Below are 26,714 nucleotides of genomic sequence, written 5' to 3'. Positions count from 1 at the left end.
ACAACAAATTATACACATGGGGTGGTTGGGTGAATGGCTCTGATATTTCATCGCTTGTAGAACTGGAACGGGAAACCTCAGTCTTGGGAGACATATGTGACACCCCCAGGCCACACAGACCTCACCAGCTCTGTTTTGCACCTTCCTTGAGTGTTTTCACCTGCCTGAGATGTGTCTTTGAATTCTGACACCTTCTGCCTGCTTGGAGAAGAGGTATACAAAAGCGTGCACAGAAATACATTAATCGCTCTGCCCACTTCTGCCTCTCACCCCACACCAAAGGGAATACGGCCCTCCAACTCGAAAATGTTCCCAATCCCTGATGCAGAATATGTTACGCCAGTATATGAAAAAGTCCAACGCCTTAGCTCGAAATTCAAAACAGTATGCTTTGAATGCATCATAGGCCAGTTTCCCTGCATAGGGAGGCGCACGCTTGCCTTGAGGGGAGCCTGAAAACCTGAAAGCGTGCCATATATTGGGACCCTGAAGAAGGTTCGACAACCAGTGCTTTGCTGGTTGCTTAAAGCAAAGCCAAACGTGGAGCTCCTGGCGTGTCAAGCGACGTGAAAACTCCCCTTTCCGGAGTTTGTTCTGCAGTGTCCCATTTCACACGTACAAGCCGTCCCGCGATGACTGACGGATGCCCAAGGGCGGTCCCACAGGCCGCACGACGCCTGTATATTGAAAAGCGGTTCCTTGCTGCACGAAGCCCTTTGAGCACACGTGCAGCACGTTTCCCACATGCAGAAAAAGTTGCGCTAAGGCTTCACGTGTAGGAACCGCGACTGACACGCGGGGAGGATCTTATCCGAGTCTGGAAGCTTGAGCTCGGCGGCTCTCGTCCCTTCTCCCGGTTGAGGGGAAGCAGGCCTCAAAGCCCCGACGCCGACTAGGCGTCCCACCCCCTACCCTTATAGCCGCCCCCCGTAAGCCCCGCGCTTCGGCCCGTCCTCTCCCCTCAGAGGCGAGGCCCCGGCCTTCCGAGGCGCGGCGCGCGGCAGACGACAGGCACCTCCGTCCCGCCTTCGCCCTCTCTCTCCTCAAGCTTCCAGCGCGCGAGGCTAGATCCGGCTGGGCCGCCGCGGAGGGATCCCCGACCCGTGGGCGGAGGAGGCGAGCCGAAGCGGGGTGGGGAGGGGGGGACGGCGAGAGGGAGAGAGAGAGAAGGGAAGGGAGGAGGCGCCGGCGCCGCGGCGGCCTGAGCCGCGGGGGGGCGGGGGAAAGGGGCACCAACATGGCGGCTCCATATTAACTTTCCCCCCCTTCGGCAGCCGCTGCCACCGCCCGCCGCCCCCTCGCCTCGGCAGCCGTCATGCCGGGCATGATGGAGAAAGGAGCCGAGCTCCTGGGGGGCGGCAAGAGTAGGGGGGCCCCCAACGGCACCAAGAACGGCGGCGGAGGCAGCCCCGGTTCCAACGGGCACTTTTCTGAGGCGGAGAGCGGAGGAGGAGGAGGCGGCGGCGGCGGCGACAGCGGAGACGAGCACGGTGCGAGCTTCAGCCTCCCTCCACCAACAAGCCACCAGCCCCTTCCCTCCGAGACTAGACTCGAGTTGGGCCTGGTCGCTTCGCCACTGCGCACTGGCTTGGCTGCATGGCGGCTGCACCACGGAGCCTGTATATATAAATATATGTTTGTGTTTGTGTGTGTGTGTGTGTGTGCCGGGGTGTGTGTGCGCGGGGTGTGTATGTGTGAACGCGCCCTCGCGTTCGTGCAAAGCGAGTGGCGGGTTGAAGCGCGCGCGTGGAGGGCTCGAGTGAGTGAGGGTAAAAAGTGCAAGTATGTGTGTGTGTCTTTCTGCTGTGGGTATATGTGTGTGCGCGCGAGGGCGCGCTCTCCCTGCCTCCCCGTGGGCGTGCGCAATGTGTGTGTGCGGGCGCGCGCGCCAGCCTGTCCGCTTCTCCATCCATCCATCCCTCCATCCGTCCGTATCCCGTTGAGAGTGGGTGTGCATTTTCACAATGGACACGCGTGTAATGCAGCCGCACCTCGGGCGCGGCGTTGCGTTGCTCTTTAGGTGCGTGCGGGCGTGTTTTGTGTGTACACTATGGTACAGATTTAGTAGTGTAAGCCTTTCAAACGAGGACGAATTATGAAGGGATTGCCGGCATGCTGGTCTATTTTATGTGCACCGCCTTATAATCTTCACTATTTGTACCTTGAGTGGGTTAGAGATGCACAGCTGATGCATACAATCGGGCCAACACCTTGCAGTATTTGCACAATAAAAAAAAGTGGAGGGGATGTTTGTGTCAAAACGTATGGGTGTTTTGTTTTGTTTTAAAAAAAGAACAATTTTAAAAATAATTATTCACCTTTTGGAAATTATTGCCTACCTAGAGTGTTAAAAGGAAGTAGGGTTTTCTTTTTCCGGTGTGAGGTAGTAGTAATGGTGGTGGGTGATCTGCACCCCACCCCCCCATTTCTTTCTCTCTCTCCACACTTGTTCAAAGGGTGAAGGGTTTGAGGCTATCAAAATAACAAGGTTTGGCTGCAGTGGTGGTCTTGGATTGGCTTGCTTGTGATGCTTCTAGATCACAATCTATATTGTTTAAAGATCACACTTCATGACTGAAGAGAACAGCGTCTTTCCCCCACCGCCCCTCTAAGTGATGCATTTATTTTTTCTTCCATTGCAGATGTAGGAATGAGGGTCGGAGCAGACTATCAAGCTCGCATTCCTGACTTTGATCCTGGTAAATACTCTTTTTTAAAAAAAATAAAAATGTTTGTAACCTGGTATCATTTGCTCTTTCGAAAATGGGGTTTTATTGCATGGTTGTTGGAGGGAGACTGAATAGGTGTGCATTCAGTTGAATATTGTGTGCATGTGTATGTGTGACTTGCATTTGTGAAGGTTAAAGGTATGGGATTTTCTTTGCTCTCCCAAGCTTTGTGCTGCTTGTTTGTGGTCAATGAAGCTTCACGGGGCCAGCATTTGCTCTGTGCAAGCTGAAGTGAACAGGCCTCATATATGGGAGTGGAGGGTGGCTATTACCTTATAGGAAGGAAATGAGGGGGTGTAAAAAAAAATGTTTTGCTTTTTAAACAGCCCATATTGAATCTATAGTAGTTTGGGAGCAATATTGCTTATCGTAGTAATTTATATAGTGTGGATTTTTCATTGTAATTAAAAGGGGCCGATACTGAAGTTTATAGGATTGTAGAATCTGATTGTAGATTGTACCCATTGCTTTGGTGAACCATGTGTCAATGTACAGGCAAACTTGTACTCGTTCACACTAATTTAAGTCTGTTTTAATTTGCATGGACAAAGAAGAGGATTTATATTATTGTAACACACACATTCTCATTCCTTGCTTTGGCCACAAGGAAGCACTGTCAACTCTCTTGTTCTTTAGACCTGTACCCATATGTCTGTTGATTCCTGCTACTAGAGTGATTCCCTTCTCTTGAGGTTTAAGTTTACATCAGTAGCCATTCCAGTTTTCTGGCCCTTGATGTTTTACAACATGCTAACTATATGGCTTTTAAGGGGGAAGCGAACTATTTCTTTTCCCCTTTTAGAAATGCTCATTTGAGTCATAGTGGAGGCCTTTGTTGATCATAAATGTGTGGTTTTACAGCATCAATACTGGTCTGAAAAATAAATGACTCCTGAGAATTCTAGGTTTTGGGCAGCATCCAGTTATGTCCACTCACTTGTGGAACCAAAATGTACTTGTGCAACAGGACTTTGGGTTTCTGTCCCCCTTCCCCCAGTTTCTTGTGGTCCTCTTGTCACTCTGAGGCAGGCATAGGCAAACTCCAGCCCTCCAGATGTTTGGGACTACAATTCCCATCATCCCTAGCTAACAGGACCAGTGGTCAGGGATGTTGGGAATTGTAGTCCCAAACATCTGGAGGGCTGGAGTTTGCCTATGCCTGCTGAGGATTCCCCATGTCTCTAGTGCAGATGCGGGGTTTGCAGGAAGGAGGAGACTAAGGAGAGTCTTGTTGAACATGTGAACACCCACTCATTCTACATTGGCTCTTGACCTTCTTCTAATGTATACATGTCATCTAGGCTAATAAATTGTTGACCTTAAGCTTGATTAATCATTTTTAATATCCTTTAAGAAGCTATTAGCCCGAAATGACTTTAAGTTCACTGTATTTCTTTTGTTCCCTTTCTCAATAAGGAATCTGTTTGTGTTTTCTTTTCATCTATTTAAGGTAAATAGTAAATACCCTGAGTTGCTAATGTGAAACAGCTCTTGACCTGCTGCAGGTAAAATATTGACCCTGCTTGTGATGGGTTTAACTCTTGACTGGTCACAAGTTTCCTGTTGAGACGTAAGTGTCTTGTGGATAAGTGTGGACACTGAGTATTTACTGTGACTCATGTGCAACCAGTTGCAGTTTATCATATCCTTTTGGATAATCTGGTGACGTCAGGCCTATTCACATATGTTCCTCTCGGCTCATTCAGTGATACAAATATAGGGGAGGTATAATCAGTGCTATTTTTCTAGAAAAAGAGTTGCTGGAACTCACCAGGAATGCCTCCCTTGTTCTCTTATAATGGCAATGGCGCCCACCTGAGAGGTGCCAGAACTGAGTTCCAGTGAGTTCTGGCTGAAAAAAGCCCTGGGTATAATATGTGGTCATGTGCACCGCCAGATAGATGGATGATGGCTGCAGGGTGACAAGTACACAGCTCATAATTACCTAATTTTGATCCTTTCTGCTGTGGAACTTTTTTGGAGGAAAATGATTGATAACTTGAGAGAACTGGCTGTGTAGAAAGTTAACAGCAGCAGATTATGACAGCTATTTCTTCCTTCTCTGTATGAATACCCTTGTCTTTCGCCAGCTGTTCTTCCAGAAATGTGATAAGGTTTTCCATGCCAAAAGAGTAGAGTGAATGTTATTCTACATCCTTCATCCTGTGCACTTCTTTTTAGGCAGCCTAAATAGTGCTGTACCATATTGCCTCCAAAGTTTTTCACAGTCTTTCAAAAACCTATTGCTAGGATATTGTTTTGTGCTGCCTCCTGCAGCATGGTTTTTCTTGAGTCATGTAATGAAGGGTAGGTAGGTAATTTATTGGGATGGATTACTATTTGTTAGTATTTGAGGCTAATACTGCACTGAGAATGTCTTGCTAGATCAGACTGAAGATACATGTAATTTGGCCCTTTCCCTGGGTGACCAAGTAGATGGTAGACTTTTAGTAACCTGTTATCTTTTTGTTTGGTGCAGTGGAAAATGGAAGATTGTCTTCCAGTGAACTCTAGGACTCCTGGCATTTGTGTCAGATGGACAAGATGACAGGATTGCCAAAGTATGTGAAGGCAAACTGCATGAAGAGGGGAGGGAACAAATCAATGAAATAGCATGTCCATTTCTGTAAACTGTGTATAGTTACAATGAAAACTTTAAAGTTGCAGGCTCACAAAGGTTGGAGAAAGCAGCATTTTCTCGCTTGAGAGCTATCTTGAATCATAGAATGGAGAGTTGGAAGGATCATCTAGTCCAGCTTCCTGCAATGCAGGAATCTGAACTAAATAATAAATGACAGGTGGTCATCAAACCTCTGCTTAAAAACCTATGAAGGAGAGTCCATCATTTTCCAAGGGAGTCCGTTCCGCTGTCAATTAGCTCTTGCCATCTGAAATTTCTTCCTGATGTTTAGTCCTTGTAACTTGAAGCCATTGGTTTGGGTCCTGGCCTCTGGAACAGGAGAAAGTACAGTGGTAACTCTGGTTACGAACTTAATTCGTTCCGGAGGTCCGTTCTTTACCTGAAACCATTCTTAACCTGAGGTACCACTTTAGCTAATGGGGCTTCCCGCTGCCGCTGTGCTGCTGGCTCACGATTTCTGTTCTCATCCTGGGGCAAAGTTCCTAACCCGAGGTACTACTTCAGGGTTAGTGGAGCCTGTAACCCAAAGTGTTTGTAACCCGAGGTACCACTGTAAACTTGCTCCATCTCCTGTGTGACAGCCTTTGAAATATTTGAAGATGGTATTCATATCCCTTCTCAGTCTCCTCTTTTCCAGGGTAAATGTACCCAACTGCCTCAACCATTCCTCATAAGGCTTGGTTTCCAGACCCTTGATCATCTTGGTTACCCTCTGCACACATTCCAGTTTGTCAATTTCCTCCTTATATTATGTTGCCCAGAACTGGACACAGTACTCCAGGTGTGGTCTGATCAAGGCAAAAATAGAGTGGTAGTATTACTGCACTTGATCTGGACACTATAGGTCTGTTGATGCAGACTAGAATAGCATTGGCCTTTTTTGCTGCTGCTTCACAGTGTTGGCTCATATTAAACTTGTGGTCTGCTTAGACCTCTAGATCCTTTTTCACATGTACTACTGACAATCCAGGTGTCCCCCATCTTATATTTGTGCAACTGGTTCTCTTCCTAATTGTAGAACCTTATATTTGTCCCTATTGAAATTCATTTATTAGTTCTCCAATCTCTTGTATCTCTCCAATCTCTTGAATCCTGATTTCTCTTCTATGGCAATGGTTCCCAGTTGGTGGGAATGTGTAACCCAGGGGTCCGTGTAACCCACCCTGGGGGTCCAGGACACCATTCACATAACAAAAACTACCATAGAGATATCAAAATGTTCAAAAGTAGGGTGTCCATTGCATGGCTTTTGAAAAACAGGGAATCTGCAGTACTTTGTTAATTGGGAACCACTGTTCTACATTAGTAGCATTAGCTACCCTTCCTAGTTTGGTGTCATCTACAAAATTGCTGAGCATTTACTCAATTCCTTCATTTAAGTCATTTATAAAGACATTGAACAACAAAGGGTCCAGGGCGGAACCTGCAGTATCCCACTTATCACTTTTTTCCAGGATGGTGAAGAGCCATTAGTGAGCACTCTTTGGATTCGGTCAGTCAACCAACTTTAAATTCACCTAACACTTACCTCATCTAGCCCACATTTTACCAACCTATCTTCAAGAATACAATGGGAGGCTTTGTCAAAAGTCTTATTGAAATTAAGATAAACTACATCCACAGCATTCCCCTCATCCACCAAGCTTGTTGCTCCATTAAAAAAAGAAATGTGGTTCGTGACTTGTTTTTGAGAAACCCATCCTGGGTCTTAGTAATCCCAGCATCCTTTTCCAGACTGATGGTTTAATTATCTGTTCTAGGACCTTTCCTGGTATCATTGTCAAGCCGACTGTGCAGTAGTTACGTAAACAAACAACTAGCTTCCTTTATCTTCCGTAATACAGCTCTTTAGATATTTGAAGGTGGCTATTGTATCCCCTCTCAAGCCTTCTTTTTTCCAGGCTAAACATACCCAGTTCAGCTGTGGTGAGTAGATATCGTCCTGGCAGCTGTGTGGAGATCCCTGTCCCTCCTCCAGCTGCAAGATTGGGAGGAAGGCTGCAGGTTGTTTGGCAGCTGTGTGGCTGAGGCACGTCGTAAGCCTTGGCCACCCGGGACCAAGCCAGCATAAACAAACAGCAATAATAATAATTTCGTGATTTCTGCCCTGGAGCATTAAACAGAGTGGGGTAGGAGTTTCAACATGGAGCATCTTGCAGCAGCAACAACCAATGCTGTCCTTGTCAGCCCTTCCCTCAGGAAGCTTCAGAGCAATAAGCTGTGTACAAAGCAAAATTTTGCCAAATATAAGAAATGATCCCCTTAATATCACAGAAAGAGTAAGTAGGTATTTGATTAAATGTTGAGGGCATTAAGCTCTCGTGCTTGTTAATAAATTTCTCAGAAAAGCTTTCCATAGGGGAAAATTGGTAGCAGGCCTTGGACCAACCCATTATATCTTTCTGTGAGGCTCTGCTTCCCAATTTTGATAATAAATGTAATAATTTAAGTCTGGTATTGTCATGACACAAATCAGGTACACTGTAAGCATTAAATTGAGGTAGCATTAATGGAGAAACACTCCCAAGAAACAAAAATGTCATTTATCTTCTTTTTTAGAGCGTTGATCTTTTTAGGTTGATAATTACATTTGTTAAACCATCACTGTACATTCAAAATAAAAATTTCTTTCCTACTCTTTTTGCAGTTTTTTGGGGGGGAGGCGGGACTTGCGTTTTTATTTATGTCTGAAAAATACTAGGAGATATGCCTTCATTCCATTAGGGTGCTGGGGGTGTCTAAACTAATTTCTATGGTCCATGCTTGGGATATATGCATTCTGGGAAGGAAGAAATGCTTCATCTTTGAGTACATCTCAAAGATTTGTGTGTTTACTAAACAGGAGTAAAATCAAACCAGATGTGATCTGGAGGGAGACCAAAATGCAAACTGAATATTTTTCAGAATCCAGTATATTTTTCAGTTGAAAATTTCCTAGAAAACCCAATGCTAGTGTTGCTTTTATATCTGTATCTATATATGATTTATATACTGCTTGAGTGTCGAAAACCCCTCAAAGCTGCTGTTTCCTACCTATCATGGAAAGTCTCATAGGCTTCTACTGTAGCTGTCTGTTAGGAGGTACATGATGAAGAGTTGAGGTGCTGCATCTCTCAGCTTTCTCTTTGTCCATCTTCCTATTATGACTGTTAACTAGGAGCAAACCATACATCTTGCAAGTAATGTGCCCTATTTGTTGTCAGTTGTTTGGTGTGTTGCAGTGCTCTGGCTCCTCCTATTGCTGTGTGACTTCCTGGGCTCTCTTATTTCTGCTTGGATAAATCTATTTCCACCGGATGATGACACAGGTTTGGGGCTAGTAGAAATTTGAACCTCTCCCACACAGTAGTATGTCTTTTAATGATGAGAAAATCTAATAAAATGTCCTTCCCTAGGGATAGTGTGGATGGTCCTCTCTTGATACATGACTTCAGTGTTTACAGAGGCAGTTTTTACAGTACCTGACTAGTTGCCTTTGGATTCCAGCTTCACTTTTTCTGCTTGCGATTCCCTCCTCGTTCCTTGCTCAAGAAACACTTTACACAGAACTTAGTGGTGTGAAGCGGGATCCTGTATTAATGAGTGGCACTCAACTAAGTTTTACTCAGAATAGGCTCATTAATATTAATAGTAACTTAGTCATGTTTGTTGTTTTCAGTCGATCTGCTTGCAGTAAAACTTAAGTTGAAGACCACCTAACAAAAAGGCGCTCAGTACAGTGGTACCTCGGTTTAAGAATAGTCCTGTTTACGAACGATTCGGTTTACGAACTCGGCAAAACCGGAAGTAGTGTCCCGGTTTGCTAACTTTACCTCGGTCTAAGAAAGGAATCCGAACGGTGGAAGGGCACTGGCGGCGGGAGGCCTCATTAGGGAAAGCGCGGCTCAGTTTAAGAACAGCTTGGGTTTAAGAACGGACTTCGGAATGGATTAAGTTTGTAAACTGAGGTACCACTGTAGTGTCCATAGCTCCACACAGAAAGGTGGATGAGGTGTGCAATTGTAACCCAGATTCAAGTAGTTCTTTCTGTTACATTTTGTTTCATTGATAATTACATTTGCAGGGATCACTGGGCTTAACCAGTGCTGTAAACTGTACATGTTTTTAATGCACCAAGAAGGAACTGTAGATGCTTTGCCAGCTCCAGCATGTGCATGCTTAATGTTCAGTGTGCACTTAACTCTGCTTGCCTAGACATCATTGACATGTTTATCTCCAAGGACACCTCTCTACTGTTCTTTTGGCCTTGGCACAGGATTATTTTAGCTGTACCAAGGTTGTTTGTCTTTGGGAAGAAAGTCTACTGTTTCCCAATATTTCTCACATCAGTTCACAAAAAAGAGCTTAGGGCCTGTGCTACTTGAAACGTTGATTGTGTCTTAACCATAACGGTTCTATTTCTACAAAACTCAGAGAACAGAGGGATTCTGCGTAAGTGAAGAACAACAGACTATATTTCGTCCACTTTTATATGACTGCTTTTTACCGTCTGTGAATTTAGTGTTCTCTTAAAAAAATTGAACAACTTAATCTTTCTTCTAGGAGCTACAAAATACACAGATAAAGACAATGGAGGGATGCTTGTGTGGTCTCCATATCATAGTATTTCAGATGCCAAGTGTAAGTTCTGCGGAATGCATTAAATAGTGTTCGGTCAATTGCTTTGTATAAGAATCACATCACATGCTATAAAAATGCTACACATACAAGCAGTTCCTTGTAGGCTTTAGCTCCCAAGATGCTCTAGTTCTAATTCAGTCACATTCACTACTGCTCCCATGTCCCGTATCTAATACCTTCCCAATTTAGACAAATTGCCACTGAAAGATCTTGCTGGCTGGCTGTTTTTAGCACCTTTTTAAAAGTACTTCTTTAAAAAGTCTTGTATGCTGCCCGTAATGTATGTGCTTAATTTTCAAGCATATTCTCGTACTCGTTTTTTAAAACTTTCAGGACACGGCTGGTAACTTCTAGTGTTAAATGGTCCAGCCTGGCAAGGTGTTAAAGTGTGTTCCCGCATTTAACAAGTGAATTCTCTTTCCAGGTTGACAGAGGTATTAATACTGTTACAGTTCATGCAGACATTCTGCATCTGCTATAAAAGGTGTGCTGTAGCACACTGTACTTATTGAACATAGGAGAAGCATCGCTTGACCAGACCAAGAGTCTGTTTAATCCAGCATCCTGCTTTCCACTGCAGTCAACCAGATACCTCTGATTCTGAAGCTTACATATACCACCATGACTAATAGTCGTTTAAAGACCTATTCTCCATTAATATGTGTTCAAATGCTGCTATAATATGGGCATTTGAAATCCTTCTGTAGTTCTACCCAGTGGTCAGTCCTCCTTTCCCTATCAGGTAATTAGAGAATATTCTGCTGGCCAGAGGCTCATGTGTCCACTTGGAGTCCTTGCATTCTTTTGGTACCACTATATATAGCCCCCTTCCCTAAGTTCTCTCCCTACCACACAACAACTCAGTTGGCAGGGAGTATTCTTAACTTTTCTTTTCTCAAGGGTGGTATCAGTTGAGAGCCAAAGAAAGAGGAAGGGGAGTTGGTGAGTAGAAAGTTTTGTTTTTGTTTTAATTCAGAGAGTGAGATGCCAGGAATCTTAGACGTACAGTATCAGAGACAATTCTTATAGTACTCCCATGAGAAGTATCAGAAGTAGATTTCATCTCCTGTAATGTGAAGTTTACAGTCTTGCTTCAAGAACATGGATGATTTTCACCAACAAAGAGCCATGCCACGTGTCCATCAGCCTCTCCTTTTTATGTCACGCTTCTTACATAAAGTACAGATTTGTGACCGAAAGATCCTAGAGAGCAGGATACACAGCCTGTGAAAGTGTGTCCCAAAGCTTTGGAGAGGCAACTGAGAAGGCCCTGCTCATCACAGAGGCTAATCTGGCACCTGAATATGATGAAATTTGAAGCAGTGCCTCTCCTGTTTATGGATCGGATGTTTAAATGTATTTACTTAAGCAGTCTAAATGATTGCAACTTTGATCAACAGCCCTCTTCCCACTAGAGAGTCTCTGGAATATTTCCAAGTTGAAAAAAAATAATGGTCACTATTAACATGACCTCAAATTGTAGATTTTAAGTGGACGAATCTATTCATAATGGAGACTGAACATTTCTCTTCTAGAAAGGAGCATAAAGTGTTGTGTGGCACCTAGTATCAGTTATCCTAAACTGCTCCTCAGGTCCAAATATAAATAACTCTAGTATTCTTTTGTTACAGTGGATGAATATATTGCAATAGCAAAGGAAAAGCATGGCTACAATGTGGAACAGGTAAGTGTTATAAATATAACAAATTAATTCAAGACAGTTTTCTAAAGAGATTTTATATATACATTTTTGTCCAAAGCAACCCTCAGTGTAATAAAACTACATAACTTGGAAATAATATTGTCAAAAAGCTTTTAACAGCTTGATGGAAAGCACAGGGCTAGCTTAGCCCCCATTCCCTCCAAAAGGTCTCTGAAAAATAGCAGTTCTAAGTTGTGTATGAAAGGAGAATCAGGACGGGCCCATTGAAGCTTCCCTTCCAGCAAAAAGGTCATGTTTCTGGCAGAGGTAGAAGAAGACGTAAGGCCTTGGACTATGACTTGAGCATGAGGACAGATGATCCTTCAGTTCTAACAGCCCTGGACTGTTCAGGGCTTTATATATATTTAAACCAGCACTTCCACACCTTTAAGTATGATGCTGAATCTTGAGATGTACTGTATGAGCACCATGGAAGAGTAACCGAAAAGAGCATCTATGCATCATCAGCAACTCTGCATCATCACTGCAAGAGGTAGTAGGATGCATAATGATAAGAACAAGGTCTCTCTCTCTCTCTCTCTCTCTCTCTCTCTCTCTCTCTCCTCTTTAAAGGCGCTTGGCATGTTGTTCTGGCATAAGCACAACATTGAGAAGTCACTTGCAGATCTCCCAAATTTTACTCCTTTTCCGGATGAGTGGACAGTTGAGGATAAAGTCCTGTTTGAACAAGCTTTCAGTTTCCATGGGAAAAGCTTTCACAGAATCCAACAAATGGTAAGGTAATACATGGACCACCTGGGAATGAGGTTGGGACAAAAACTTTTGGCATCACAGGAGGAGGCTTGCAGGAGTGGCCCGTAAAAGCAATACTTAAAAAAATTATAGCCAGATTTAAAAAATGGACGAATGCAGAGGGGCCACAAAAACCTTTTACTATCACCTATGGGAGTGATCAGCTGAAAATTGGGGGGTCCCCAAAACATCTCTTGGTGAGCTGCAGGCTGCAGGATATTCACCCCTACCATAGAACATGTTTTATTAATAGACAAATTAATATGATAGGGTTAGTGTTTAGAAAGGTATGGTTTGTTTCAGCCAACATGTGAATACCCTTCCAGAGAACCAGTTTTTACGTGGAAAAGTAATCCCAATAAATCCTTGAATTGCACTGCTTTTCTTTTTCTGCAGTTTAAACTTAAATAGTCAAAGCCAGACCTGCAGATCAACTGGTCATTTACTGTGTTATTTGATAGAAAGATTATCCTTTTGAAGTCCTTTATTATTTAAAAGAGGATACAGTTTAGCCAAAATGTTGGTACTATCCAGTTAAAGCTAAGGAATTTACTTTTGATTTATTCTTACGGGGAAATGTAGGCATTTAACTACAGTCCTATATCCACTTACCTGAAACTCAGTGGAGTTTACTTATGAGTAGGCATGTGCAGGATTACACTGTTAAAGGGTGGCCTAAATATAGCCTGTTAAATATTTATTCATTTATTATAAATAAATAATCACATGCACTCAGATTTTAAAGTGCAATAAAGTTGTAGATGGTTCTGTCTCCCCTTCCCTCTCGGTAGGTAGGACCTATTTCTCAGGAGCATCAGCATTTATGATTATGAGGAAATGTAACAGCCTAGATGCTTCAAATGCCTAGTGGTTTGCTTTCAGTGTGAGCTTTAATTCACATTCATGGTGATTTGAACACCTTAACAGTTTTTGTTTGCTTTTTAAAATCCTCTGCTATCACCATGGGTTCCTAGTGCTGCAGGGAGGAGTCTTAGGAATTTGAACCTTTGACTTAACGTAATCTCCTCCCCCCCACACACACACTTAAACAATGTGTCAAAATATTCCATTCACGTTATTTATAACTAGCACCTACATATTGTGTTGGCATGTTTTAGCTTCCAGACAAGACTATTGCAAGTCTTGTCAAGTATTACTACTCCTGGAAGAAAACTCGTTCTAGGACAAGTTTAATGGACCGCCAAGCTAGGAAGCTGGCAAACAGAAATAATCAAGGCGACAGGTAAGCAGCACAACACCTTTCTGAAAATAACAAGTTGCTTATATCCTTTTGTGTTTCTGTTTTTGCTTTTTTGTTACTAACGCAAGGCATGTTGTTCCATGGTATTGCATCTTTGTTACAACTAATCAGGTGCAGATTTACTGCATCCAGGAGAGACCTTCCATTAACAGTCCACATACCCTCTTTACTGTTTTGTAGTGCATTCCCAGAATTATAGCGGGAATTATCGGAATATAGCACTAGTCAAATTTGTACACTTATTCCAGGCATAGGCAAACTCGGCCCTCCAGATGTTTTGGCACTACAACTCCCATCATACCAAGCTAACAGGACCAGTGGTCAGGGATGATGGGAATTGTAGTCTCAAAACAGCTGGAGGGCCGAGTTTGCCTGTGCCTGACTTATTCTCATGAAACCATAAATATGTCAGGCGCATAACTTGGAGTGCTTTCTGAGACACACACACAGAGGGAAGGGGTTTGGTCAGGTGTAAAAGGAGGGGGATGTCAAGGGTATGCGAGGGTTGAGGTAAGTGAGGTTGAAGAGTGAAGGAAGCAAGGGCAGCAGCCCTAGTATGCAACCTATTTGTGTAACTTAATATGCAAAGTATGTTTTAATATTAATATATTTTGTAGAAAACTATCTTAGTGTAAAAGGGACGCGGGTGGCTCTGTGGGTTAAACCACAGAGCCTAGGACTTGCCGATCAGAAGGTTGGCGGTTCGAATCCCCGTGACGGGGTAAGCTCCCGTTGCTCGGTCCCTGCTCCTGCCAACCTAGCAGTTCGAAAGCACATCAAAGTGCAAGTAGATAAAAAGGTACCGCTCCAGCGGGAAGGTAAACGGCGTTTCCATGCGCTGCTCTGGTTTCGCCAGAAGCAGCTTAGTCATGCTGGCCACATGACCCGGAAGCTGTACGCTGGCTCCCTCGGCCAATAAAGCGAGATAAGTGCCGCAACCCCAGAGTCGGTCACGACTGGACCTAATGGTCAGGGGTCCCTTTTCATTTACCTTTTTACCTTACTGTAAGCCAACCCAGTGTATGATTTTATGAAGGGTGGTATACAGATACTTTAAGTGCGTTAAATAAAGGGGAGGAAATGTTTTTATATATTCAGTGTATGGGAATATTGCCTAAAACTGCTTTTCCTGCCATTCATGCTTTTAAATCTGATTCCCATACTGTACTATTCAAGCATGGAAATTAATGTTTAGTGGATGCTATGCTTAAAGACAGAAATATAGTTAATTCCATTTGAGTCTGTTTGTTAAGCCTGTTGCTATGAACTTCCGTGTTGACCTCAAGTAACGACTTTTTATTATGCAGAATAGCTGCAAAAACAACCTTTGCTGTAAGGGTAAAATCAAATATAGGAGGAGGTGAAAGGAAGCAAGTTCCCTAATCTGTTTGTGTCCTCAGTGATGATGATGTGGAAGAAACTCACCCAATGGATGGAAATGATAGTGATTATGATCCCAAGAAGGAAACTAAAAAAGAGGTAATGAATAGTTAAACTGCAATAACCATATTATTCACATAAACTATGTGAATAATATTCATGTATATTTAAAGATACAGTGAGTGGGTACTAGTCACTGGCTTTTCGGTTGTGGCACCTAAATGCTCTACATTTATCTCTCTTGGATTTCATCTTGTTGGTTTTGGCTCACTGTTCCAGCCTGGCAAGATTATTTTCATTCTTGATTGTAGTCTTCTATGGCCAGGTGGACAAGAGGTAGAGTGGGATTGTCTAGTGGATCTCTGGCTGATTTGCTATAGATTGGCGAGGGCTTCCAACCCCCAGATGTTTAACAACAGTGACGACAAAACTACTTTCACCAGCAAAATTAGCCTTCTGAAATAAAGGAAGCAAACCTGGAGTGGATTTTTGTGTGAAAGGATTGCAAACTCCTTGTGACCAGAATCATCGCTTCAACACTGGTGATCTTTGCTTTTTCTAGTACACTGGCATTAGTTCATTTGTCTTCCCAAGTGATGTGTAAAAATTTTCCAAGACACCATTGATGGAATCTTTCAAGAAGTTGGAGAAGGCTTTTATAAGTGGTCCATGTTTCACAAGCATACATCATCTGTAGCTCCCAGATCCAACACTACGCTGCTGCCGCCCCCTTTAAGATGGAGACAATATTTGTCACTCTGAAATCTTCTGGCACCTCATCCACTCTTCACAGATTCTATTTGCTTTATTTATTACACTGCCATATAACATGAGTGGCTTACAGTAAATAAGTAAAAACAAAACCCACAATTGAAATACAAAATGAAACATAAAGCCATTAAATGGGGGGAGGGTGACTACAGAAATATTTTTTTAAAAAAACTCACTGCAAAAGATTTAAAAGATTTTTGGCAGGTTAATGCCAACAAGCTCATTCAGTGCCCTGGCACATGATTCCATTCAGCTTTGGAACCTTGAATTCATTTAATGTAACTAGGTGCTGTCTTAACCATTTCCCTTCCTGGTTGCAAGTCCCTCCTGCCCACAGTCATCCCTTGCTTCCAAAAAATAGTTAAAGCAAAATGAAACACCCTTCATAAAACTTGGACCAGTCACTACCGTATTTTTCCGTGTATAAGACTAGGGTTTTTAACCCAAAAAATAGTTTTAAAATTGGGGCTAGTGTTATACACGGGTAGTGCTGAGGGATGTTTGGAGTCCCCCAAATTACACATGGGGGCGTCTTATAGATGGAAAAATACGGTATATCTCAGCAAAAGTTACGTCACCAGAGGTTGTTAGGTTAAAATGGGGGGGGGGGGTGTATGCCATCCTGAGCAGCTTGGAGGAAGGGTGGAACGAAATGTCATTTGGAAAAGTAAGTTAAACACAGAAATTAAGCTAAGCCACATGCAAGGGAGAGAGGAAAAAAATGTTATGCGTGCTTTAGAGAATTGTAACAGCACTATTAAATGTGCAACGGTTGTGGGATTCCCATGAGCACTATGAGGTAGTTTGACCTGAGGGATAGTTAGAGGTCCCATTCATTTGTTTATTTGCGATATTTGCTGCTATTCAGGGCAACAAGAGCAATTTAAACATAAAATTTAAATATAAAGCCTAGAAAGCATTATTGCTAATAAAATTCATGCAAATGTGTGTGGATTTATTTGACTTGCACTGGTGTTGAGACTTCCGTGGGATTTAGAAGCTTTTGGTAAGGGTTACAGATGCTGTAAGGTGAACAGAGGAGGTATTCTTAAAGGAAAAGGTATTGTGTGGTGTTTAACTTTCTTTAACTTTTCAAAAAAATATTGCAGGGAAGTAATGAGCAACCTGTTCAGTCCAGCAAAATAGGATTGGGTAGAAGAGAGTATCAGAGCTTACAACATCGTCACCACTCCCAGCGTTCCAAATGCCGTCCTCCCAAAGGCATGTATCTAACTCAAGAAGATGTGGTAGCTGTTTCATGTAGCCCCAATGCTGCCAACACTCTTCTTCGGCAGCTAGATATGGAGTTGATCTCACTGAAGCGACAGGTATATCAATTATCAGCTTTGCTTCTTACATATTTTTAGGTTTTTATCTCTTTCCTCATTCTGTGTGGTTGGGTAGATGAAAACACAGTTATGAAAATATTTACATAATAGTTAGGTTGTAGATTAAGTTTATCCTCTGTATGCGTAGCATTGCTTATTAAAAGGTACTCTTTAAGCTGTCTTCTAAAGCACTTCTGAAATATCTTAAAGCTCAGACTTTGGCAAAAATATTGGTCTACCCAATAATATACAGATGTAATGATGATGATGATTGTTATTATTATTGTTGTTGTTATTTATACACCACCCATCTGGCTAGGTTTCCCCAGCCACTCTGGGGATGTGTACTTGTTGAGTTAAATATAATTAAAGTTCACAAGCCAGGAACTTCACTTAATTGGATTTTAATTATTGAACTATGGGGAAAGTGTTCTATACAGTTAGTAAATAACAATTGTGCTTTTATGCTGGGTTTGGAAGGCAGCCTGTTGTGGTACAGCCTAGTCCAGTTTTTACACTGTTTTATCTGAATACTTTCCTGGCTATATAAATATCAAAGCAGAAATAGTACAATTGTATGCTCGTGCCTCTCAGGGGTATAAATACAAAATAGCATAGGCCTGCTAAGCTGATAGGAAAGTGTGAGAGAGATGAGAGGTCCTGTTTCCTGGCCATTAATAACCAGAACCTACTAGTGGGATGGCTGGCTTTCAGAAACCTCAACCAGTTGAGGTATGTAGCCCAGATTCTCAGCCTTGGATAAACAGATTAGGATGCTACCTTCAGCCCTGTGATGTGGGAAGTTGAAACTGCGATAGTGCAGAGCATGTTTGTGCCTGATATGTGGAAGCAGATGAACACTTTGCTCCAATAGGCAAATGTCATCTCTTCAGAAGTTTTTCCCTCTGCTCAGGGAGTTGGCAACATGTGGGTATGTATGGGGGGGTGTACACCAATTTGTGTCAGCTAATTTTAATTCCTGGTTCTGTTGTTCATTGGACAAGGTTCAGAATGCTAAACAAGTAAACAGTGCACTTAAGCAGAAAATTGAAGGTGGGATAGAAGAATTCAAACCTCCTGAGGTGAGTCATTGTGAAAGCACAGATGAATGTTCAGAAATGCATTTGTTGTGCTGGGAGCTAAGTTGCATGTGGCTTTTCAAAACAACAGAATCCATCCCATATTTATTTTCAACTGTAAAAATGTACATATTTGCTTAAACTGGTCAGGAAAGCTTATCTAAAATTTACATTGGCTGAAATGCATTTTAAAAAATTTAAATAATGGTGTGAAGGTTTCAAAAGCAGGTTTTAGTGCCATGCTCAAAACACCTTAAACATGACTTGTAATCAGTAGCACATGTACTGAAGTGTAGCAGCTTTTTTAGAAGATTACTCTAGATTATACTATGGCTTCTGATTCCATTAATTTGTGATCCAAAATTGCAAGGGAACCTAACGTATATGTCATTTTATTTGGATGGTCTTATTCTGTTTAGCACAAGAACACACCATACATACGTTTCACATGTATACATATACAGTCGTACCTCGAAAGTCGAACGGAATCCATTCCGGAAGTCCGTTCAACTTCCAAATTGTTCAGAAACCAAGACACAGCTTCCAAGCTCCTGCAGCCAATCGGAAACCATGTCGGACGTTCGAGTTCCAAAGAAGATTCGCAAACCGGAACACTCACTTCGGGGTTTGCGGCGTTCAGGAGCCAAAACTTTTGAGTCGCAAGGTGTTTGACTTCTGAAGTACGACTGTACTGGTTCTCTTCATTGAAAGCTGGGGAAGCTGCTACCCAGATAGGAGTAAAAGGCCGTGCCATGCCTTGATGCCATACATGCAAAGGGTCCTAAGCTCAGTCACTGGCATCTTCTGGTAGGGTTGCGGGGAAACTCCTGTGAAGCTCTAGATACCTGTTGCCAGTAAGTGCAAAGAATACTAAGCTGATGGACCAATGGTCAGACTCTGTATAAGCCAGCTTTTAGTTCCTAATTCTTGATAACTCCCTTGTGAAAACATCAGAACTACTGAATTAGGGAGTGTGAATGCTAGCTTACAGAGTTGAAAGGTAGTGTTTGGGGCTGAAATTCTCAATACTTTCAGCCTCTTAACAATTTGTAATATGCTCTGTTACTCTTTTTTCCTCCCTTAACAGTCAAATCAAAAAATCAATGCCCGTTGGACAACAGAAGAACAACTTCTTGCAGTTCAAGGTATGTTCGCTTGACTCCTGTTTTCCTTAAAGAGTGAAATCCTTTGTGATATGGAATGTACCATAAAAGATGGATACGCAACTAAAAGAATATGGGTCCAGCACCATCACATGGCAGGTTTAAAATGTGATGGAAGGGATTTTGTCTCACTAACAGGAATTATTTGAAGATGAAGTTGGCAAGTATTCTAGAGGAACAGTGAACAATACCACTTAGCATACAAAGTCAGATTAGATAAAGCTGGTTATAGCTGAAAAGTTCTCAGCTGATTTCATTTTGAACTTTCCCATAAACTTAATCTCTCAGAGTCTTCTAGATAGCTCACACCCTCAGTTCTGTGGTCCAGCAAATGCTTTGCATTCCAGGCTAGTTAGCAGTAAGGATAGTTCTGCCACCAAAACTGTGCTTAATCTATGCATAACAAAAACAGTGTTTTGCTCCTAGGAAAATAAGAGACCCTACTCCCCACATTTCAACATTTTTGTGCTTTCTTATCTGAAAATGCAAAGGTCTACTACATTTGGATTAGCAATGTCCTTTTAGTCCTTTGGTTTTCTTACTTTTAATACAGTTCGATGCTGTTTGATTTAGTGCATCTTCAGCAAGAAAACAAAAAAAAGAGCAAAATCACTTTCTGGATTAATCCTAATTCAGTGCTGGCACATTAAATCCTCCTTTTGGCTTTTCCATTGCTAAAATTCCACCACACACACCCATCCCCATTTACTAAAATACAACAGTTACTTCCATCGATTCTGGGAGGTACGTTCATAGCTTTATTTATTATTTTAATGCTAGCTCACTGAGTCCATAGTTAAAACAAGGAACAGCAAATCATATTTTGGGTGTGGAGGAGAAGGACTCAGTTGGATTTCTTAAAATAAGTGTACTTCCGAAAAAGAAAGGGAGAATCTATTAGTCGGGACTTTTCTGTGTGTTCCTGGATACATATATTCATTATTTTGAAAATGCGATTTTATCAGTCTTGCTTGCAGACCCACCAATTCAGGCTGAAATATTATGCCTGTTTACCTGGAACTAGCTGAAGGTAATGGGGCTTGCTCCTGAGTAAACATAATTGGGGCATCAGTTGTTTAAATGTTTGCTTTGAGCTGGAACCCTATACACACTTAATTGGCTTTAAGCCACATTGAATTCATTGGGACTTACTTCTGCATAAACATGCATAGAATTGTGCTGTTTGTAAACTTCCTAGTTAGCTATTTCCCAGCGGTAGTGAGACTCAGATGTTTCTGAGTGTTTATATATTCTGTTCCCACTGTTCAGAGAGCAATAAAAACAATTGTTACCAAGATTCCTGTAGCTAGAATTAGAATTAAACATTTCCTTAGACATCTTTCACTCTTCTTTGTCTATATGCCACTTAACCAGTACGGCAAAAAATTCACTATTCTGTAAACAGTTACTGAGTATTTTGAAGGGACTGGTAGTGCAATCTCATCCGTGTCTACTGAGTAGGCCCCATTATGTTCAATGGGATTCATTCCCAGGTACTTATAAGATCACAACCAGAATTTGCTAGATGTTACCAGCCTCAGATCCAGTCCCTCTTTGGCTAAGGACATGGTCTGTTGATCCAATTTAATATGAGTTTCCTATGCTGTATTGTGAACTGCTTTTCATAGTCCTCTCCTTTTCAAAAACAGTCTTTTGACGTGCAGGCTTCTGTTTGAAGAGTAACGCCCTTCTGGGCATGTGGAACTAGTTACATGGTTCTCTACATGTAGTAAGTAGGATACTTAACAATATTAAAACCTGGATCAATAAAATGAACCAATAGCACTATTTTGCATTATGTTAAAAGTTCTTTACAGAAGCTCCATTGTAGTTTTTCCCCAGAATTTTTCTTTATCTTTCATTCATAGAGGGAATCTCTGCATATATACATCGTACAGACTTCTGCTTACTTACTTGAACCTTCATAGGTGTATTTACTTTGCCTTTTTAGGTGTCCGCAAGTATGGCAAAGATTTTCAAGCTATTGCTGATGTAATTGGCAACAAGACTGTTGGTCAAGTGAAGAACTTCTTTGTAAACTACAGGCGCCGGTTTAACTTAGAGGAGGTATTGCAGGAGTGGGAAGCAGAACAAGGAACGCTGGCTTCTAATGGCGATGCCTCTGCTTTAGGGGAGGACACAAAAAATACTAATGTGCCATCAGGAAAGACCACTGATGATGAAGATGAGGTGTGTTTTTGTGTACCGGATCTTAAATAAGCATGAGTTCAGGAATGGCATTAAACTTCATATCCTAAAATGTTATGTTTTAACTTGAAGTGGAATGCTGAACCCCCAGCTGTGGAATCTTACTGCCTCCTGGTACTTAGAGCAAACTACTCACTATGTCCCCCCTTCAGTTCAGTGGGACTTGCGTTAGCAGAACATTTTAAGAGCTGGGCCGCCGGCCTCCCTTCCAAACCTTTCTTTGGACCATGCTAATAATGGAAAATGTAAATACTGCAGAATTGTTAAGCTTTTTTTCTTTTTTTTATTTCATTTTCGTTTTGACTGAATGTCATACCTCTTTTCCCCTATTGAACTGTTTAGAAATGTTTGCTTTCAAAGGAGGGTTTCATAGCTGCCAATATGGATGAACTAGCTCTGCTTCCCATATTCTGGAGGCAATGACAACCCAAACTGCGTGATATGACAGGATGGCTGCTATTACATATCTGTGTCACTTTGTTTATAGGCCCAGATCCCACAGACCCCTCAGTGTGTAGGGTCTTCTCCACCTGCCCAGGCGTCTACTCCAACACCAGCAACCCCTGTAACATCTCTGAACCAGCCTCCTCCATTACTTCGTCCAACCCTTCCGGCTGCTCCAGCTCTCCACCGCCAGCCTCCACCACTTCAGCAACAGGCTCGGTTTATTCAGCCAAGGCCAACCCTAAACCAGCCCCCTCCACCACTCATCCGCCCAGCTAATTCCATGCCTCCTCGTCTAAACCCAAGACCAGCGTTATCCTCCACTGGCGGCCCGCAGCCACCATCGCTTATCGGAATCCAGACAGAATCACAGTCCCCTCTGCACTAAAGGAATAGGGCAGAACTATGGTAAATGACAAAATTGTATCAGTGTCTATTTTTCCTCAGATAATGAAGGGGGAAAGGCGGGGGGGAAACAAGCCTTCCAAAGTATTGAATCAATCTTGAACAAAAAGAGCAAGGTGGAAACCTTTACAGCAGAAATATGTGATTGGCCAACTGTATGAAAGAAACTTCAGTGCAGTAGCTTGTTACAGCAAGACCACGTCCATGAAATCAGACTTTTTACACAGCTAACTTCTGGGCGGGGGGGGAGAGTTGGGGGGGGACATTCAATGCACTAAGACTTCAGCTGGTTTTTACTCTATTTATTTTAAAAAATTCTTTATATTCAACTACACAGAAACAAACCATAAGGAGAGTGCAGGAGTTTCAGCTTCAGCTCTGAAGCAGGCTATAAACCTGATATATTGGGGAAATTATTTTTACATGTTCCTATGTTAGGATCAGAAGCATTACTAACAATCCTGCCATTTAGATTTTGACAGATAACATGACTTCATACATTTCTTAGGCTTGTATTTTTCTAAATTTCTTTATAAATTGCTTTTCTTCAGAAAAAAAAAGTTGTATTGAAGATTTGCAAAGCTAAGGTACAAACTAGGTTAAACCTATCTATGTGCTCTGATACTAGAAGTATGACTTACTAGTGCAAAATCTGTGGTAGGCAGTGGTTGGGACAGCATCTTACTTTACATTACATGGAAAACTTAACACCAGTAACAACTTCTGCTGCCATGTGGCTACTAAAGTTGTCTTCTTTTTAAATAATCTTTGTAGAACTGCTTTTTATCTGAAATTTTATTCTATTATCTCAGTTCTGGCAATAAGTTAGCAAAGAGTGCCCCCCTGAATTCCATAGATATAGGGGCAGTGTGAAACAATAAAATATTTTAAAATGTATTTAACTGTCATTGCTTCTCAGGCAACCTTAATCTATTTTCCTTGCCAGTGTATTTTTCCCATGTTACTTGGTATTAAAGCAAATACCAAATCATGCTTTACTGAATCAGTCAGGAAACAGTGCGGCTCCATGTAGATTTGATTCTCTTATTCTGAAGCAAAAAGAAAATGCTAAGCTACTGAAGTCTTCTGTTTTCATGAAAAGATGTGTGTTTCTTCTTTACTCTCCCAGCTAACTTCCCCACTTCTTACGGAAGCAGTGGTATTTAACATTCAAAGTTTAAGGTTTCTGTGTACAATAAAGTTGTACCAGCCTCTTATGCATACTGCATTTTACAGCTCAAGTGTCAAAACTTTTAGATTAACACCTTAATCATGATTAAGGTGCTAAAGGGATTTATCCATTAACTTTGTTTTCTCGTGTCTTTTTTTTCTTTTTCTTTTTTTTTGTGAAGAATTTATTTAAATAGAATTTTCTTTTGTTTGTTGTATATTAAATACAAATGTCCCATCCATGGGTTTTTCTTCCTATTATATCTGTATTCCCAGTCACAGTGTTTGATTTTAAATACTAGGTTTTCAAAGGAAAAAAGCGGCACAGTCAATTGCCAGAATTCTTGGGACTTTGCAATATTGCAACTTTGGTTCTGGGGTCAATGTTAACCCTCTGAATTCTTCCAACCTGTCCATTGTGCATTTTGGCATAACACTCTAATATCAAACTACTATAACAATGCATTTTCAGTATTTAAGTATGTAGATCAGATCTCCCAGTGACTGTGTTGTCCTTTTTTTGCTAACTTTTTTGCTAACTTTTTGTCTTGTCTCTTGTTGCTAGAACTTCAGTATAAAGCAGGTTGGGTGCTGCCGCAAATATGGCAATTTTAGACTATCAAAACTGTAACTGGGCACTTGTGGGTGAGATAGGTATGTAGTGTAATATTGCTTTACATACGCTATTCCACACAGTAATGAAATGTTTAGCATTTGTAGTACTGAATATGTACATAGCAAAAATGTTGTCCTTTTTAAAAATTGTGTGCTTTCCAGATTATGTGCATACAGCTTGCACGTCCTGTTTTGGGTAGGGGGTTGTGTTAAGCAGTGTTTTTGCCTGGAAGAGTGATATGCTTGCTGCTTAATCAAAGAATTAAAGTTTCCAAGGAATCTGTGTCTATTTTTATGTACCTTGTAATGGTTTAAAATGTTTAGGGCCCATATACTGTGATTCTCTTCTAAATTCATTTATATTTTTTTAAAGATTAGAAATAAAACTATATGATTTTTCATTTGAAAAGGGTTTTCTTTTTTGCCATACTATCTTTAAAAAAACAAAACCCTCCAGCTTAACTTTGTACCATTGCTACAAACCATAAACTATTCATTTTGGTTTACTTTTTGTCACTTTATGAAATGTAAAATGTTTGCACTCCCTTTAAGTTGGTCAGAGAAAATATTTCTTACATTGGTTTTGACAAATGTAACTTTACAGCTCCTTTTTATGTACAGTTTTTCAGTTACAATAAAGAAATATAAAAACTTTTAAATGAATGGCCGTTTTAAAGGCCCACATGTATATCAACTATTTCTGGGTTCGAGTGACTGGATGGAAAAGGGGGTTTGGGTTGCAACCCTTTATTGCTGTTGCAAATGTATACCCTTTTAATAATTCACAAATTGAAATACCATATTCTTGATAGGTAATAGTACCATTTTAGTACAAGAGTTTAGTACAACTAGTTCTAGTTGAAAGAACTAGAGCCTTATACATTGTGATGTGAGAGACAGTACATACTGTATATAGCTTTAGAGTCATGATCCCATAATTCAGAGAGGCTGGCAGCTTGGAGACTAGACAAACTACTTTTAACACAGATGCAGTTAACGTATGTAATGGCAGAGCGTAAGAACAAATGAATCCTGCGATATCAGGCCAAAGGCCCATCTAGTCCATCATTCTCACAAAGGAGTACCTGAGTGCAAAAGTGCTCTCACTTGTGACTGCCAACAACTGCTAATCAGTTGGCACTGCTGCTGGACAGTGGAGACAAGCCTGTCCATTGCACCTACTAGCCATTGATGGTCTTCCCCATGAATTTGTCTGATCTTTTAAAGCCATCACCAAATTGGTGGCCATCACTACCACGTGGAGCAAATTCCATAGTTCAACTATGTGCTGTGTGAATAAGTACTTTCTCTTGTCTGTCCTGAATCTTTCAACATTCAGTTTCCTTGATTGGCCTCAATTACAGTGGTACCTCGGGTTACCAACACTTCGGGTTACAGACTCCGCTAACCCGGAACTTAACCTCAGGATGAGAACAGAAATTGTACAGCGGCAGCAGGAGGCCCCATTAGCTAAAGTGGTACCTCAGGTTAAGAACGGACCTCTGGAACGAGTTAAGTACGTAACCAGAGGTACCACTGTACTAGTATGTCTATCCACTTTCTCCACACAGTCCATAATTTTATACTATCATGTCCCCTCTTACCTGGTCTCTAAAAAGCCCCAAATATTTTAACCTTTTCTCTTAAGGTACAGTGGTACCTTGGGTTACATACACTACCGTGGGTTACATACGCTTCAGGTTACAGACTCTGCTAACCCAGAAATAGTACCTCAGATTAAGAACTTTGCTTCAGGATGAGAACAGAAATCGTGCTCCGGTGGCGCAGCGGCAGCAGGAGGCCTCATTAGCTAAAGTGGTGCTTCAGGTTATGAACAGCTTCAGCTTAAGAACGGACTTCCGGAACTAATTAAGTACTTAACCTGAGGTACCACTGTAGATAGAATTGTAGAGTTGGAAGGGACTACAAGGGTCATCTAGTCCAACTCCCTGCAATGCAGGAATTGCCCAGCGTGGGGCTTGAACCCACGACCCTGAGATTAAGAGTCTCATGTTCTATGTTCTCTATCCCCTTGATCTTTTCGGTTGCCCTTTCCCAAACCTTTTCCAGCTCTACAATATCCTTGGAGGTGAGAAGATGTCTGCAGTGTTCCAACCTCAGTCAGTCCATAGATTTTTGTAATGCATTAAGATTTGGCAACTTTATTTTCAGCCGCTTTCCTAATGACCCCATGCCTATGCATGCAGTCAGAAGGAAATTCCATTGAGTTCAATGGCACTTACTCCCTGGTGCATGTGCATAGGACTGCAGCCTTTATTTTCAGAACTACTATGTGACTTAAAAAGAACAATCTTTTTACTTAACTTCCTTAAACACAGTGGGACTTGCTTACAAATAAATATAAGCCTGAACAGCGGGCTAGAGAACCTCAGGCCCAGGGATTCAGTGAGGCCCCCATCTCAAGGCTACTCTGGCTTTGCCCCT

The 26,714-nt window shown here is 41.7% G+C and overlaps 2 protein-coding genes across 5 annotated transcripts in view; both read left to right on the top strand.

Moving 5' to 3' along the window:
- Window positions 1-26,714, top strand: part of HHAT (hedgehog acyltransferase) — a 569,735-nt gene that overhangs the window by 415,901 nt on the left and 127,120 nt on the right. The window lies entirely within an intron of this gene.
- Window positions 1,144-24,928, top strand: RCOR3 (REST corepressor 3). Of its 3 annotated transcripts, XM_083494450.1 has the most exons (13): window positions 1,156-1,490; window positions 2,643-2,699; window positions 9,913-9,990; window positions 10,891-10,932; window positions 11,622-11,674; window positions 12,266-12,427; window positions 13,564-13,688; window positions 15,107-15,185; window positions 16,967-17,185; window positions 18,190-18,267; window positions 19,352-19,409; window positions 21,379-21,617; window positions 22,123-24,928. In XM_083494450.1, the coding sequence occupies exons 1-13, from the start codon at window positions 1,316-1,318 to the stop codon at window positions 22,465-22,467; spliced, it is 1,710 nt and encodes a 569-aa protein (XP_083350576.1). In that variant the 5' UTR covers window positions 1,156-1,315; the 3' UTR covers window positions 22,468-24,928. The 3 variants fall into 3 exon arrangements, with proteins under 3 accessions (XP_083350577.1, XP_083350576.1, XP_083350575.1); XM_083494451.1 differs by lacking the exon at window positions 10,891-10,932 and having other exon boundaries at window positions 1,144-1,490; XM_083494449.1 differs by lacking the exon at window positions 10,891-10,932 and having other exon boundaries at window positions 1,169-1,619.

Source organism: Podarcis liolepis, assembly GCF_965112155.1.
Source record: "Podarcis liolepis genome assembly, chromosome: 3".
NCBI classification, from domain to species: Eukaryota; Metazoa; Chordata; class Lepidosauria; order Squamata; family Lacertidae; genus Podarcis; species Podarcis liolepis.
Note: the sequence above shows the minus strand (reverse complement) of the source record. Positions and strands in the feature narration are given on the sequence as shown.

Coding starts and splice junctions, on each gene's coding strand:
- RCOR3 (XM_083494449.1), top strand. CDS start 1,316: ATGCCGGGCATGATGGAGAAAGGAGCCGAGCTCCTGGGGGGCGGCAAG. Junction 18,268..19,351: donor AAGAATTCAAACCTCCTGAG/GTGAGTCATTGT, acceptor CTCCCTTAACAG/TCAAATCAAAAAATCAATGC. Junction 19,410..21,378: donor ACAACTTCTTGCAGTTCAAG/GTATGTTCGCTT, acceptor TTGCCTTTTTAG/GTGTCCGCAAGTATGGCAAA.